The following is a 14,828-nucleotide window of genomic DNA, read 5'->3' on the forward strand; positions in this document are numbered from 1 at the left end:
GGGTACGCTCCCATATCACTACAAAATTCTGCTGAAACCGAACGCCACCCCAGTGATCCATGCACCACGCCGGGTGCCGGCTCCTCTCAAGGATCGCCTGAAAAAGCAGCTGCAAGACCTCCAAGACCAGGGCATCATCTCAAAGGTCACGGAACCAACAGACTGGGTTAGCTCCATGGTATGCGTCAAAAAACCCTCTAGTGAACTCCGCATTTGCATTGATCCCAAAGACCTGAACCGCAACATCATGCGAGAGCACTACCCGATTCCGAAGCTTGAAGAGCTGACCAGTGAGATGACTCATGCCAGATTCTTCACCAAGCTGGACGCCTCCCGGGGTTTCTGGCAAATACAGCTGGACGCGTCCAGTCGAAAGCTGTGAACGTTCAACATTCCGTTCGGCCGCTATTGCTACAACCGCATGCCCTTCGGTATCATATCAGCTTCCGAGCAAATGATGGAGGGCATCGACGGGATGCGGGTCTATGTGGACGATGTGATCGTCTGGTCCACAACGCCCAAGGATCACATTGCCCGCCTCAGACAGGTCTTCCAGAGGATTCACGGAAATGGCCTCCTGCTCAACAGGGCCAAATGTTCATTTGGTCAAACCGCTATCAAGTTCCTGGGTGACCACATTTCACAACATGGGGTGCAACCTGACGCTGGTGCTGGCGATCAACGCCATGAAGACCCCGGAGGACAAGAAGGCGGTCCTCCGCTTCCTCGGGATGGTATATTTTCTCGGGTAATTCATTCCCAATTTGACAGCCCACACCACGGCCCTCCGGCATTTCGTCAAGAAGTCAACAGTGTTCCAGTGGCTAACCGCACATGAAAAAGAGTGGCTCGAGCTAAAGGCGAAGCTCACCACAGTCCCAGTACTGGCGTTCTTTGACTCAACCAGGGACACCAAGGTAGCTATTGACGCTAGCCAGGGCGGCATTGGGCGGTGCTCCTCCAGTGAGACGACTCCTCGTCCTGGGCTCCAGTGGCATATGCCTCCAGGGCCATGACGCCGACCGAGCGTATGCCCAGATCGAGAAGGAGTGCTTGGGTCTCCTGACAGGAATAGTCAATTTTCATGACTACGTATATGGCCTGCCGAAGTTCACGGTGGAAACAGACCACAGGCCTTTAGTCCACATAATCCAGAAGGATTTAAATGACATGGTGCCTCGGCTACAGCGCATTCTTCTTCGTCTCCGCCGATATGACTTCGAACTCGTCTACACACCGGGTAAGAAACTGATCATCGCGGATGCCCTATCCAGGCCCTTCACCACGCCATGTGAACAGGGCGACTTCATCTGCCACATAGAGGCAAAGGTGCAGTTGTATGTCAGCAACCTACCAGCCACTGATGAGCGTGTGGTCCAAATACGTGAAGAAATTGCCATGGATCCTCTACTGCAGCGCGTGTTGCAACACCTCGCCCTTGGCTGGCAAAAGGGGCAGTGTCCCCAGTTCTTTAACGTTAAGGACGAGGTAACGGTCATTGAGGGAATCCTTCTTAAACTGGACAGGATCGTCATTCCTCAAAGCATGCGAGCTATGGTGCTTGGGCAGATCCATGAGGGTCACCTTGGGGTCGAAAAATGTCGACGCGGAGCTCGGGAGGTGGTTTATTGGCCGGGTATCAACCAGGACATTGCTGACACGGTCCTCAACTGCTCGACCTGCCAGAAGTTTCAATCGGCTCAGCCCAAAGAGACACTGCAACAGCACGAGCTTCTGACCTCTCCGTGGTCTTAAGTGGGGGTAGACCTCTTTCACGCCAATGGGCGTGATTACGTGCTCCTGGTCGACTACTTCTCCAGCTACCCGGAGGTGGTGAAATTGTCGGACCTCACGTCTAGGTCTGTCTATCAAAGCCTGCAAAGAGACGTTTGCCAGACACGGGATACCACTCACAGTAATGAGTGACAACGGTCCATATTTTTACAGCCAGGTCTGATTTTGCACGACCCTACAACTTCAGACACATCACTTCCAGTCCCCATTACCCGCAATCAAACGGGAAGGCCGAAAAAGGGATCCATATCGTCAAGCGGTTATTGTGCAAGGCTGCAGACTCAGCATCCGATTTCAGCTTGGCGCTGCTGGCCTAAAGGGCGGCCCCTCTGTCCACTGGTTTGTCTCTGGCGCAGATGCTCATGAACCGGACATTCCGGACCTTGACCACCTCAAGGTGCTGCAAAAAGTACATCGGTCCAGGGACCAGCAGAAGATCGTATGATGCTCATGCAACGGATCTGCCTGCCCTGGCTCCCGCAGATGTTGTTCACCGATCTGCCAGCGATCCCGCCTGTCCAAGTGTCGGCGTCTCCTGACCCACCTCTGCGGCGGTCAACTACAATTCAGCGCCCGTCTCAAAGTCTGAATCGATAAGCTTTGCTTTTGTAAATTTTGTTCAGTTTGCTCTGTGACTGCACGATAGACACCTTCCCATGTACATATGTTCGTTAACTTACCACTTGGACATCGTCAGGCATGTATATACCTTCACGTTCCATAACTTTTTTTTTAAAAAGGGGGGAGATGTCATAATATCCACTCATATATATAATGAGATGCAGACAGGCAGTGATTGACACATAGGATGACCAATGAACACACAGCACAGAACAACCAATCACCAGACAAGACACCACCACTATAAAGCTCACACGGCATTAAGACTCACGCTCTTGGATCTCGGGCAGATCCATGATGCACGAGGGGGAGGAGGCCTCGGTGGAAGAGCTGAAAGGTAAGTGGAAGGAGGAGCTGGGAGAGGAGATCGACGAGGGGATGTGGGCGGATGTCCTGGGGAGGGTGAATTCCTCCTCCTCTTGTGCAAGGCTCAGCTTAATTCAATTTAAGGTGCTGCATAGGGCGCACATGACTGGGGCAAGGCTGAGCCGTTTTTTTGGGAGAGAGGACAGGTGTGTCAGGTGTTCAGGGAGCCGGTATTCTGGCCTTTGCGTCCCTGGTAGCCCGGCGCAGGATTCTTCTACAGTGGAAGGATGCGAGGCCCCCGGGCGTAGAATCGTAAGGTGATGGTCAGCAACAGCAGCAACCTGGGGGGGGGGGGGGGGGGGGGGGGGTTGTTTGTTTTTCTTTATTGGGCATGTATATTTGCTTTCATGTTAATTATTTCTGTTAATTTATTATCTGTGTATAGCGGGGGGGTTACTGGTCTTATTTCTTTCTGTTCTTATTGGTAAACATTTGCGAAAACTTGAATAAAAATTATTTTTTAAAAAAAGAATCCAGCTCTTTTCGGGACCCAGACACTGAGACAGTCAGAGTGCACAAGTCAGTGGACATTATTGCCACGTGGTAGCTAGTAAGTCTGGTCGAGCCAGTAAGAGGTCGTCAGTCGGATTAGTAGAGTGTCAACCCACAGCTGAACATGTACAGCCGTTCTTAGTTTAAATAAAACCGTGTTGGATCATCTCCGGTGTTAGACGTTTGTTTCTAGCTTCCCTGCATCCAGTTGCAGTCAACGTCAAACCGACTCGCCTAACACATCGAGTGCCATGAGGCAGCAGTGCTAACCACTGTGCCGCCCGTCAGTAACGAATTCTAATTATCTGGTTAACACTAAAGTGAAGGGTAATTATGCCGGAAAATCATGCTCTCCACATCCATTAATACTTCATCTCGCAGACAATAGCAGGATCTCTTAGACTTCAAAACCTGCAAATTTGAGTATCTGTGGAAACCAAAGAGCTTATCTGCCAACTGGAACAGAGGCCATAAAGGAACACATGTGTATACACACACAAAACAGAAATGGACACATATGCTATGTCACTTAGATTTGGAATCCTGTCCCAGGTAGTTCAATCATCTTGTAAACAGTGTCATGGAAAATGTATATACCTGCACTAGGATGCCCAGGATTTAATCTCTCTCTTTCTGGAATGAGATTGAAAGGCCAATTGGAACAATGCCACCTGGATTACAGTGCTGTAATGGGGGAATGAGACCAGTATTTTGTAAATATATACCACTAGCTTTAGCTAAGCTAAAAGCTGCACACAAACCTGATGGGTCTTTTTCTTCTTCTTGATGTGGTCTCTTACTTTTTGCTCGTCTAACCATTCCTTCTGGAATTTATTTTCCAGCAGGTCAAACATTGGGGTTGAGGTCCTGGGGGAAAAGGTTATAAGTCAGTAAGTACCTTAAATTCACTATTATTCTACAATTAATCCCCCCCCCCCCCCCCCCCCCCCCTCCGATGATGAGAAAAGTATGACTAGAATTTGGCTACTTTAGAGAATAATGTGAAAAAGAAACAATAGGCTTGTGCACATTGTCCATGAATGGAAAACTCTTGCAAAATAAAATCTATGAATAGATCTGACAGGGTAGACACAAAGAAGATTTCTTCACTGTGGGAAGACCAGAACTAGGGGCATAAATATGAGTCACTAACAAATCTAGTAAGGAATTCAAGAGAAATTTCTTTAACTAAAACATGGCTAGAATGAGCAACTCGCAACCACAGGGAATAGTCGGGGTGAATGTCATTGATGCATTCAAGGAGGAGCTGGATAGATGTTGATCGGGTTAGATGAAGAGGATTGAAAGGAAGTACGTGTGCAGCATAAACACTAACATCAGCCTATGGAACTAACTGCCCTTTTTCTCTTCTGTTTAGTTTTATAAATTTAGAGTACCCAATTATTTTTTTCCAATTAAGGGACAGTTTAGCGTGGCCAATCCACCTAACCTGCACATCTTTGGGTTGTGGGGGTGAAACCACGCAGACACAGGGAGAATGTGCAAACTCCACACAGACAGTGACCCAGGGCCAGGATCGAACCCGTGTCCTCAGTGCTGTAGGCAGCAGAGCGAACGACAGTGCCACCATGCCGCCCCTCTCTTCTGTAAATACTTTGCAACTTTAGTAATATTTCATAATATCACTATGTATATCAATACATAGGCCAGATAACAACATCCACTACTCCTCACAAATGTGAAGCATTTTGGAATGTTAAAATTAGATTCTCTATAAATCGAAGTAGTTATTTATCCCCTCAATTCTTCCAGCTGTGTTTAACATTGCTTAGGATATGCAAAGAAATGTGATTCTTATTCCAAATTTAATTTTCTTCTTATGTAAAATAAATAGTCTTTGGATCACTCTTTAACAAAAATTTAAAAAATTATTGTTAAACTGATTGATGCAGAGTGGTATTTACTCCCCAAACAGGACAATGCAGTGGCAACTCACCATTAACTATGGAAGAATTCAAGCTCACCAAGTGCTAGCCACTTGTGTGCGGTCGTAAAAATGAACGTTCTAAATTTATTGCTGACGGGGAACTTAATTCTGGAAAGATGGCCTTTTAATGAGCATGCATTACATACTAATACATGCAAAAGGGTTTCCTGGCATTGTTCATCAGGAAACTCAACCTGATGAATAAATAGTCTTCGGATTACTCTTTACCAAAATAAAAAAAATTATTGCTAAACTGATTTAAAATTATTTTAAGATAAATATATAGGAATGATATCAGGCAAGGATTTTAGATACTTTTAAAGATTTTAAAGTTCTAAGAACAGGAACAGAATTCCTAATGTTCATACCAATGTCAGGAAACTGACTTTTGACCGTACGCCAAATTAAGTTCCCCCGCCCACCAAACCGCCCACTGGTGGTGGGTCCAGAAGTTTCAGGTCAATTATAACTTTTCAGCATTCCTGATAGAGTGTCATCATTGACCTGAAATATTAACTCTATTTTTCTCCACAGTGACTGCCTGACCTGTTGAGCGTTTTCTGTTTATTCAGGTTTCTAGCATCTGCAGGATTTTGCTTTTGAATCTCATCAAGCAGTCTGGCTGATAGATAAACTAATGGAGTATAATTTAAAAGATTTATAATTGCCACCTGAGCTCTGGAATGAGGTTTTGTGGTGAAACTGTTCCAGGATAACTTTTATTGTTCTAAAATAATGGTAGTTGATTTTGTATGGAATTGCCATCAAGGTGAGGTTAGTTTGTGAAACTAGCATCGTTGTGTGTGCAGCCGATAGGCTTAATCAATGATGTGGTGGCCTGTGAGAGCCAAGATACCCTATTCAGTGATAGTTTGCAATCAGGAGGCGTCATCATTACAAATGTATTGACTAATGATATGCAGTTGATTACTAGAAACACCCGAGTATATAATATGTTGATGTTGGAGTCTCAAGCTTCAGCTCCAACCATTGAAACTAAACATTTAGGCCAATATGATGGTCAACATTTTCTCTGTATTGGAACTGCTTGTAGATTTATTTGCTGTATTTCTGAAAAAAGGTAAATACAGAGTTAAAATCTCTTTTTTTAAATAAATAATAGATGGATTCTGGACCAAACAGAAAATAAGTTAATGTAGCTGAATAAACATAAAAAAGCTAATTTATGGATTAAAAATGTTTATTGGTTCCGTACACTTCCTTAATTCTACTATTTTATTCACTAGTAAAGGTTTACAGAAAATCTTTTTGCAGATGTATATTCGAACAAATATGCGCATATTTTGTCAAATATGCTCCAGGAATTAATGTGTTTTTCCTATGAGTACTGAAAAGTCACTATTACTGCAGCAGGAGCGCTCATAATGAAAACAGTAAGATGCATTCACCTTCTGTACTTGCATGGAGAAACTCAAAATTTGCCCATGATTTTGCCCAAAATTCTATCTGATTCACAGCTGGGAGAGTGTGCAATGCTGTAACACTGTCCCTTTGGGGGCAGGTACATAATACACGTTTCCACCTGCATGCTTCTATTCAGTTAATTGTTCCCTTCTGGCCCAGTCTGTCTGTACTAACAAGGACAGTAGCAGGATGGTAATTGAAGTACTTAGCAATACACACATGAACAGGATACTGTGACTAATTAGGGAGGGGTGGGAAGGCCATTGGGCTTTTTAATTGTTTGTGGTTTATGGGAAAATTTTAAAACGTTGGAGGTTAAAATATTCAATAGGGGCACGCAATGATGTGCTCCCAAATTGTATTTTGAAAAGAAATCTGCGCACAATATTGAAGCGAATTGTGTTCCTTGCTGTCAAAAAATATTTTTGGTCTGCTGATGTCCAGTACTTCGGACTATTCTTGTTATATTAACAGCAGGAATAATATGAAAGCTGGTGGTGAAGGATAGATAAGAGTTTGCAATAACAAGAAAATACTGAAGGTCCTGTTCTTTTAACATTCTCGAGAAATCATCATTTTCGTAATTGTGCAGATTGGATATGTCAGCCAATAGATTTCATGTCCCTGTCCAATGTGTGGGCGGCACGGTAACACAGTGGGTAGCACTGTGGCTTCACATCTCCAGGGTCCGAGTCCTGGCTTGGGTCACTGTCTGTGTGGAGTCTGCACGTTCTCCCCATGTCTGCGTGGGTTTCCTCCGGGTGCTCCGGTTTCCTCCCACAGTGCAAAGATGTGCAGATTAGGTGGATTGGCCATTCTAAATTGCCCCTAGTGTCCAAAAAAGTTAGGAGGAGTTACTGGGTTATGGGGGTAGAGTGGAAGTGTGAGCTTAAGTGGGGTGGTCTTTCCAAGGTTCGGTGCAGACTCGATGGGCCAAATGGCCTCTTTCTGCACTGTAAATTCTATGTTCTATGTTTAGGCAAAGGCAGACTTACACATACTTGTGCAGTTCAGTACTGAATAAATGATTGCCATACCCAGGTGCAGTCTGCTGGTTTAGCACAGGGCTAAATCACTGGCTTTGAAAGCAGACCAAAGCAGGCCAGCAGCACGGTTCAATTCCCATACCAGCCTCCCCGAACAGGCGCCGGAATGTGGCGACTAGGGGCTTTTCACAGTAACTTCATTTGAAGCCTACTCGTGACAATAAGCGATTTTCATTTCATTTTCATTAGACGGCCACCTCAGGTGGATGTAAAAGTTTCCACAGCACTACTGAGAAGAAAGTTTTCCCAGTGTCCTCGCCGACATTTATACCTCAATGAACATTATTGAAATGGATTATCTGCTGATCTATCTTACTCGTGTTTATGGGACTTCGCTGTGCAAAGATTGGCCATTACAACAGTGATGTGATTGAGGTGACAATGTTTTACTTGTCCTGATGTCATGAAATGTGTTATATAAAATATGAGTTTTATCTTCCATTCCACCAAAATAGATGAAAAAGATGGATCGTTTTTGTTTCAGATTCTGGGAAGACCTATGGGTCACGTTTATCAAACATATATGATGCAATTACATGCAACATCTTACATCATATGGTCGAGTGTTTATAAAACATTCAACAATAGTATACATTTATACATAGAATTCCTCACATGCATGGAAGTGCCTCTAATCACTTCACCAAAATGAGGAAAAGTTGCAATGCAAAGGGAAGAGCAAGAGAAATATAGAGACTAGGGGAAAAAAACTGAAACCATGGTCAAAGAGGAAGATTTTCTGGGTGTTTCTGAAAGCAGGAAGGGAAATGGCAAAGCAGAAAGGATTGGGTAGGAAATTCCAGCAGGAACAATTGGCAAGTCCAAATGTGCAGCCCCAAATGGTGGCATGGAAGGAGGAGAGTTGAAGAGACACCAAAGATGAAGGAGCAGGGCTGCATGCAAGGATGTAAGAAATCACTAATGCAGTGAGGCTTTGATGTGATTTGAAAATAATGAGAAGAATTTTGGAATTATCACATGAGGGAAGCCAGTGGAGTTGAACAGAATAGAAATATGGGGTGAAATTCTCCCAACGGGAGACAAAGTGCCGTTGCCGGAGTGAAAATTGGAGTGTTTCACTTCGGCGTCGGAGGCCGCTCCTCGCCCCCTATTCTCCCACCCCCAGGGGGCTAGGAGCAGCGCCGTGTCAATTTCACGCGCCGGGCCGCGTAAATGACGTGGCCGATGGCGCTTAAATGACGGCACCCACACATGCGTAGGTTGGCCAGCGCCAACCCGCGCATGCGCAGTTGCCATCCTCCCCGCGGGCCCCCCTCAAGACATGGAGGATTGATCTTGCGGGGCGGCGGAGGAAAAAGAGTGCGTCCTTTAGAGACGCCGGCCCGCCGATCGGTGGGCACCGATCGTGGGCCAGACCCCTACTGAGCACCCCCTTGGTGCTCGATCCTCCTCCCCCCCCCACAGGCCCCACACGCAGCGTTCGCGCGCTGCTCACGCCAGGGAGAGAATCGCGTGCGGGTGGCGGGAATTGCCCGGTACTCCCGCGATTCTCCAACCCGGCGTGGGAGTCGGAGAATTGCGCCAAAGGGATTTAGCATAGATATGGGTTTGGGCCGCAGTATTTTGGATAAGTTGAAACTTAAGAAAGGTTACTATTCATGACAGGAAGGTGTTCAGGATAGGTTTCTGCACACTATGTCCTAGGACCAACAAGGTGGCAGACGATATTAGATTTAATGATGCATAATGAGCCAGATTCGCTTAACAGGCTAATAGGGCATGAACATTTAACTAATACTGAATACAATATGATTGAGTTAAATGTTATGTTTGGAACAGAGAAACACAAAGCAGGAACTAAGCTAGATTTAGGTATAGCCGATTTAAACAGGATGAGATAGAGGCAGTCTGCAGTAAACTGGACAAATATGTCCAGGGGTAAAATGACAGAAGATCAATGTGAGATGCTCAAAAAAGGAATTTAATGTGGTACAGAAACAGGTTATCCTACTAAGGGACAAGAACCTCACTTGTCAAGAAATCCACAGACAACTAAAGAGGTTAGGGACAATATAAAACTAAAAGAAAGAGCATACAAGAATGCAAAAAAAACCCCACAGATTTTAGAAAATAGGAAAGAGACAAGAAACAGAAAATGGTGAAGTAAAGAAAGCTACAAAAAGGGAATATAAAAAGAAACTTGCAAGGGATATCAAAATCAACACAAGATTTTACAATTTTATTAGGAAAGGTTATTAACTAAGTGATTGGTGAATTTTGTAATCATAGTAATTGCTTATTGTCACAAGTAGGCTTCAATGAAGTTACTGTGAAAAGCTCCTCGCCGCCACATTCCAGTGCCTGTTCGGGGAAGCCCGTACGGGAATTGAACCTGCACTGTTGGCCTTGTTCTGCATTACAAGTCAGCTGTTTAGCCCACTGTGCTAAACCAGTCCCGGTACTGATTCATTTTCAGAACTTGTGTAATTTATGAGTAATTGTAAGGTTTTGTAAGTTGTAGTAAGGTTTACTAATAACAGCAAGTGTTAGCAGGAGTAGTATTTTTATTACTTATAAATTAAATAAGAATTAATTAATTAATTAACTGACAGGCAGGTGATGTGTTGCAACTGCAGAATGCTGGAATTCCTGAACACTGAGGTGATCCAGGTCAAACAGGTCTGCAGTAAGTGTCCTGTGGAGTTTCGGCTCAGAGTCATTGAGCTGGACACTGAGCTGCAGACACTATGGTGCATAAGGGAGGGTGAAGGTTACCAGGAGGCAGTCACAGCCCTTGGATAGGGTCTTCCAGTTTGGTCAGTGATCAGAGACAGAAGGGTGTGACTGTGAGTGAGGCAGGTACGGGTATCCAGAAGGTAGAAGTGTAGGAGCCACAGCCTTTGTATTGTCCAACAGGTTTGAGCCTGGATGGATGAAAGTGGATGGATGAGTAAACTGACTATGATACAGAAAGCCATTCAAATGGGGGGATGTAGTGGTAGCTGGGAACAATATAATCAAGAGGATAGGCATTGTTCCCTGCAGCAGAGGGAGAGTCCAGATGGTTGTGTTGTCTGTCCAGTGCCAGGGTTCTGGACACTCGGTCTGGGTTGGAGAGGTGGAGGATTCCGTGGTTGTGGTTGCAGTGGGAGGGGGAGGATCAATCCACTGCTTGCGGCCCATGTCATCAGGTATCAATGACATAGGTAGAACTAGGAAAGAGGGTGCATGAGCAGCTGGGTGCTAATTTAAAAAGCATAATCTCAAAGGTAATAATCTCTGGATTACTAACTGAGCCAGGAGCTAATTGGCATGGGTAATTCAGATCAGAGAGTTAAATGCATGGCTCAAAGATTGATGTGGGTGAAATTAATTTTGTAATGGGGCACTGGCACCATGATAGAAATCAGCTTTTCTGGTTAGCTATAGATGTGATAGATAAAAGGTTTAATTGAGAAATCATTAAGAATAATTGACTAAATCATATTAACCATGAGATTGAGGAAAGCCCACTAGCTGGGAACCAATCAGGTAAGACTCTAAATTTTCACATTTTGCAAGTTGCTCGAGAGTGGCCAGAGAATCCAAGGCCAGTGACAAAAGACTCCATTGTATGCAGATGCCTTCCCAGGCCTGGACAGGTTCGTTTCCATGGTAACAGTCAGTCAGGGTCATAATGACTTTTCGAAAACTGTGTTAATCTAATTAATGTTAGAGGCAGAATTGGCAAGCCAGGGTATGGAAAATTACACCAAAACATTTATATCTTAAATTGACAGTTTGGTTGAATTGAGTGAATTATAAATTAGTTGAAGCCAATCACAGCTGTAAAGAAGGGAAACTTTAAGATAATGATCTTCTTAAAAATCACTTGGGTTGAAAAAATCAATTCCGTAATCAATCTAACTCTTTCTGAAACCTATGTCTTTGCTGCCGCCTTTGCTATCACCATTTTTAGTTTTTTTTTAAATCAATCAGTAATTTTGTACTGTGTATCATGATTTGAAGAATTACCACGATTTGTATTTTAAACTCAACCACTGTATTTGCTAAAGACAATCAATCTGACCTCAGTTTGTATTGCAACCAAGAGTTTACCAGAAGACACTAAAGCTGACAATAAAGTTCAACAAAACTTTGCCAAAAAACACAGCCTGAATTTTTGTGATTTGGGAGCTAAGAAGGGAAAACGCATAGCTAGGGTTCTGAATAGACACAGAAATCCATCACACCAGTATTGGGGAAAGTGGGACCTGTATCGTTGGTATGGGCTTCAGCTAAACCATGTTGGGATGATTTTTCTGGCAAGTCATATAACTAGGGCACAAGAGAGTGAGGTAAGGGATCAAGTTTGAGAAAATACAACAAATTAAATAGAGAAAGCCAGGCAAATGAGAAAGGGAGAAATAAGAGAAATGATGATCAGAGTGTGGCAGGAAGGAACAGATCAATTGGCAGCACAAATAGAAATGAATATGTATGAACTGATAGCCATTACTGAGACATAGATGCAAGATGACAAAGACCTGGACCTGAATATTCAAGGATATGTGACGTTTAGGAAGAACAGGGAGCTAGAAAAAGGTGAAGGGGTAGCTCTGTTTATTAACAGTGACATTAGCAAAATAGAGAGAGATGATCTTAGTTCTGGAGATCAAAATGTAGAATCAATTTAGCTAGAGGTGCAAAATAGTAAAGGTAAGAAGTCACTTGTGGGAGTGGTTTACAGGCTCCCTAGAAGTAACCACACTGTCGGACAGGGTATACAGGGAGAAATAATGAAGGTTTGTGTGAAAAGTGCAGCAATAATTATGGGTGATTTAAATCTACATATAGATTGGACAAATCAGGTTGGCAAAGGTAAATTAATAATAATAATTGTTATTGCCACAAGTAGGCTTCAATGAAGTTACCGTGAAAAAACCCTAATCGCCACATTCCAGCACCTGTTCAGGGAGGCCGGTATGGGAATTGAATCCACGCTGCTGGCCTTGTTCTGCATTACAAGTCAGCTATTTAGCCCACTGTGCTAAACCAGTCCAGTTACTGTGAAAAGCCTCTAGTTTGCCACATTCTGGCGCCTGTTCGGGTAGACAGAGGGAGAATTCAGAATTCTCAGCTGGTATGGGAATTGAACCCGCGCTGCTGGCCTTGTTCTGCATCACATACCAGCTATCTAACCCACTGAGCGTAGCCTGGATGATGAGTTCAGAGAGTATTTTCAGGACAGTTTCTTAGAGCAGCATATTTTGACACTAACCAGAGCGCAGACTGTACTAGATCTGGTAATGTGCAATGAGACAGGATTAATTAATGACCATGTGTGAAGACGCCTCTAGGTAGCAATAATTATAATATGATTGAATTTCATATTTAGTTTGAGGGCGAGAGGAGTGGATTTAAGACTAGTGTTTCACACTTAAATAAGGGCAGTTATGAAGGCATAAATACAGATCTGGCCAAAGTAAACTAGGAAATTATGTTAAGGGATAGATTAGTAGAGTTGCAGTGGCAGAAATGTAAGGAGCTATTTCAGAATACTCAGAAAAGATACATTTCAGTGAGTGGCTAATTAAAGAAGTTCAAGATAGTGGCTAGAGTTCTCCAGCCATTGGGATTACCTGTTCCCACCAGCAGCGCACCACTGTCCGTGGGTTTCCCAACGGTGTGAGGTGACCTCAATAGGAAATCCCATTGAAAAGTGGCGAGAAGACAGAATCCTGCCGCCAGTGAATGGCGCGCCGTCGAGAAACACGTGTCTGGGGGACCAGAGAATCCAGTCCAGTATCAAACTGAAAGAAAATGCCTAAAATTCCACAAAGTTGAGAGGCAGGTCAGAAGATTGGAAGAAAATGAAGAACAGCAAATAATGGCTAAAAGATTAATAAGGGTGGAGAATTTGGAATGTGAAAGAAAGGTAGTTAGAAATATAAAATCAGAAAGTAAGAGTTTCTACAGGTGTTTAAAAGGGAAAAGAGTAAGTAATGTGAGCGTTGATCCTCCAGAGTGAGAATGGGGAATTAATAATGGAAACTAAGGAAATGAAAGATCAATTGAGCAGATATTTTGCATCTGTCTTCACTATAGAGGATACAAATACTGTCCCAGAAATAATTGTGAACAAAGAGGAGAAAGGGAGTAAGGAGCTTAAAACAATTAGGAGACTGAGAAAATTATTAGAACTAACATATCTTAGGTTCTCCATGAGTTCAGCTTACTGAGGAGGTTATTGCAGGTTTAAACTTTTTTACAGTCTTTTTAGATTCTGTCCATACGTCAAGGCTATGACCGAGATAAACAGGATTTTTCAATCTTTTGCAATGCAGAATAATGTTCAGTTCCCTCTTTGCGTTGGCATTGTGAAGGTGAAATGTTTTACTGGGGCTTGGCTTTAAGCACCATGTCTTGCAGAAGTTGTCGAGATTGTAATATTGCCGTTTTGTGTGTCTTCCAGCTCAAGGGAAGTCTGAGTGTATATGCTGCAGCAGATGTCAGTACTCGGCCTATACCGAGGAAACCAACAATATTCCTCGCAAACTGAATTCAACATGTCTGCACTTGAAGAATCCCAGTGTCACGGAATTGTTATGATCCCAGTTATAACTGGACAGAAAAATCCCAGAATGGAACCCTGGCTCAAAAGACTGTAACTTTTACTTCTTTAAAAATAACACGTGGAGGAATAGAGTCACAGGACCCTAATTAGTTTTAACAACATGAAAAAACATTTATCAAACGTGAAAGCATTGAATTATAATACAATGCTCCTGCATTCCCCCTTAATTTAACAAATACACACAGATTTTAAGATTACCATTGATTACAAAGTACATCATTATCTACAATAGTCTCATTAACACAAACTCCCTTTTAAGAACACAGGATGACTGTGGCAAATACACTCGCCATTCAGAACATGAAGCAAATGTTTGTGAGTTCTCCTCAGAATCCCCCAAGATGATTGTCGCATGATGAGTTTCCAAACTCCACTCCCAAAAACACGCTTCAAAATCTCCTCTCATAATTATGCTTTCCCTTAGTATTCAAACATCCAGTCTAGGTTTTACAAAAGACTCTTTTAACCCAAGCTTCCTCTCCATTTTTAACAGTAAATCCAGTCTAGGATTTTACACCAAACCCTTTAGGATTTCCTCGTCTTGACTGCTGTGCAAACT

The 14,828-nt window shown here is 43.4% G+C and overlaps 1 protein-coding gene across 1 annotated transcript in view; it reads right to left on the reverse strand.

Moving 5' to 3' along the window:
- The window catches only part of cfap77 (cilia and flagella associated protein 77), a 264,362-nt gene that overhangs the window by 72,388 nt on the left and 177,146 nt on the right, over positions 1–14,828 (reverse strand). Inside the window, exon 5 of the mRNA XM_038781648.1 lies at positions 4,035–4,140. Coding sequence (XP_038637576.1) covers positions 4,035–4,140 — 106 coding nt within the window. The remainder of the gene's footprint in view (positions 1–4,034; positions 4,141–14,828) is intronic.

Source organism: Scyliorhinus canicula, chromosome 21, assembly GCF_902713615.1.
Source record: "Scyliorhinus canicula chromosome 21, sScyCan1.1, whole genome shotgun sequence".
NCBI classification, from domain to species: domain Eukaryota; kingdom Metazoa; phylum Chordata; class Chondrichthyes; order Carcharhiniformes; family Scyliorhinidae; genus Scyliorhinus; species Scyliorhinus canicula.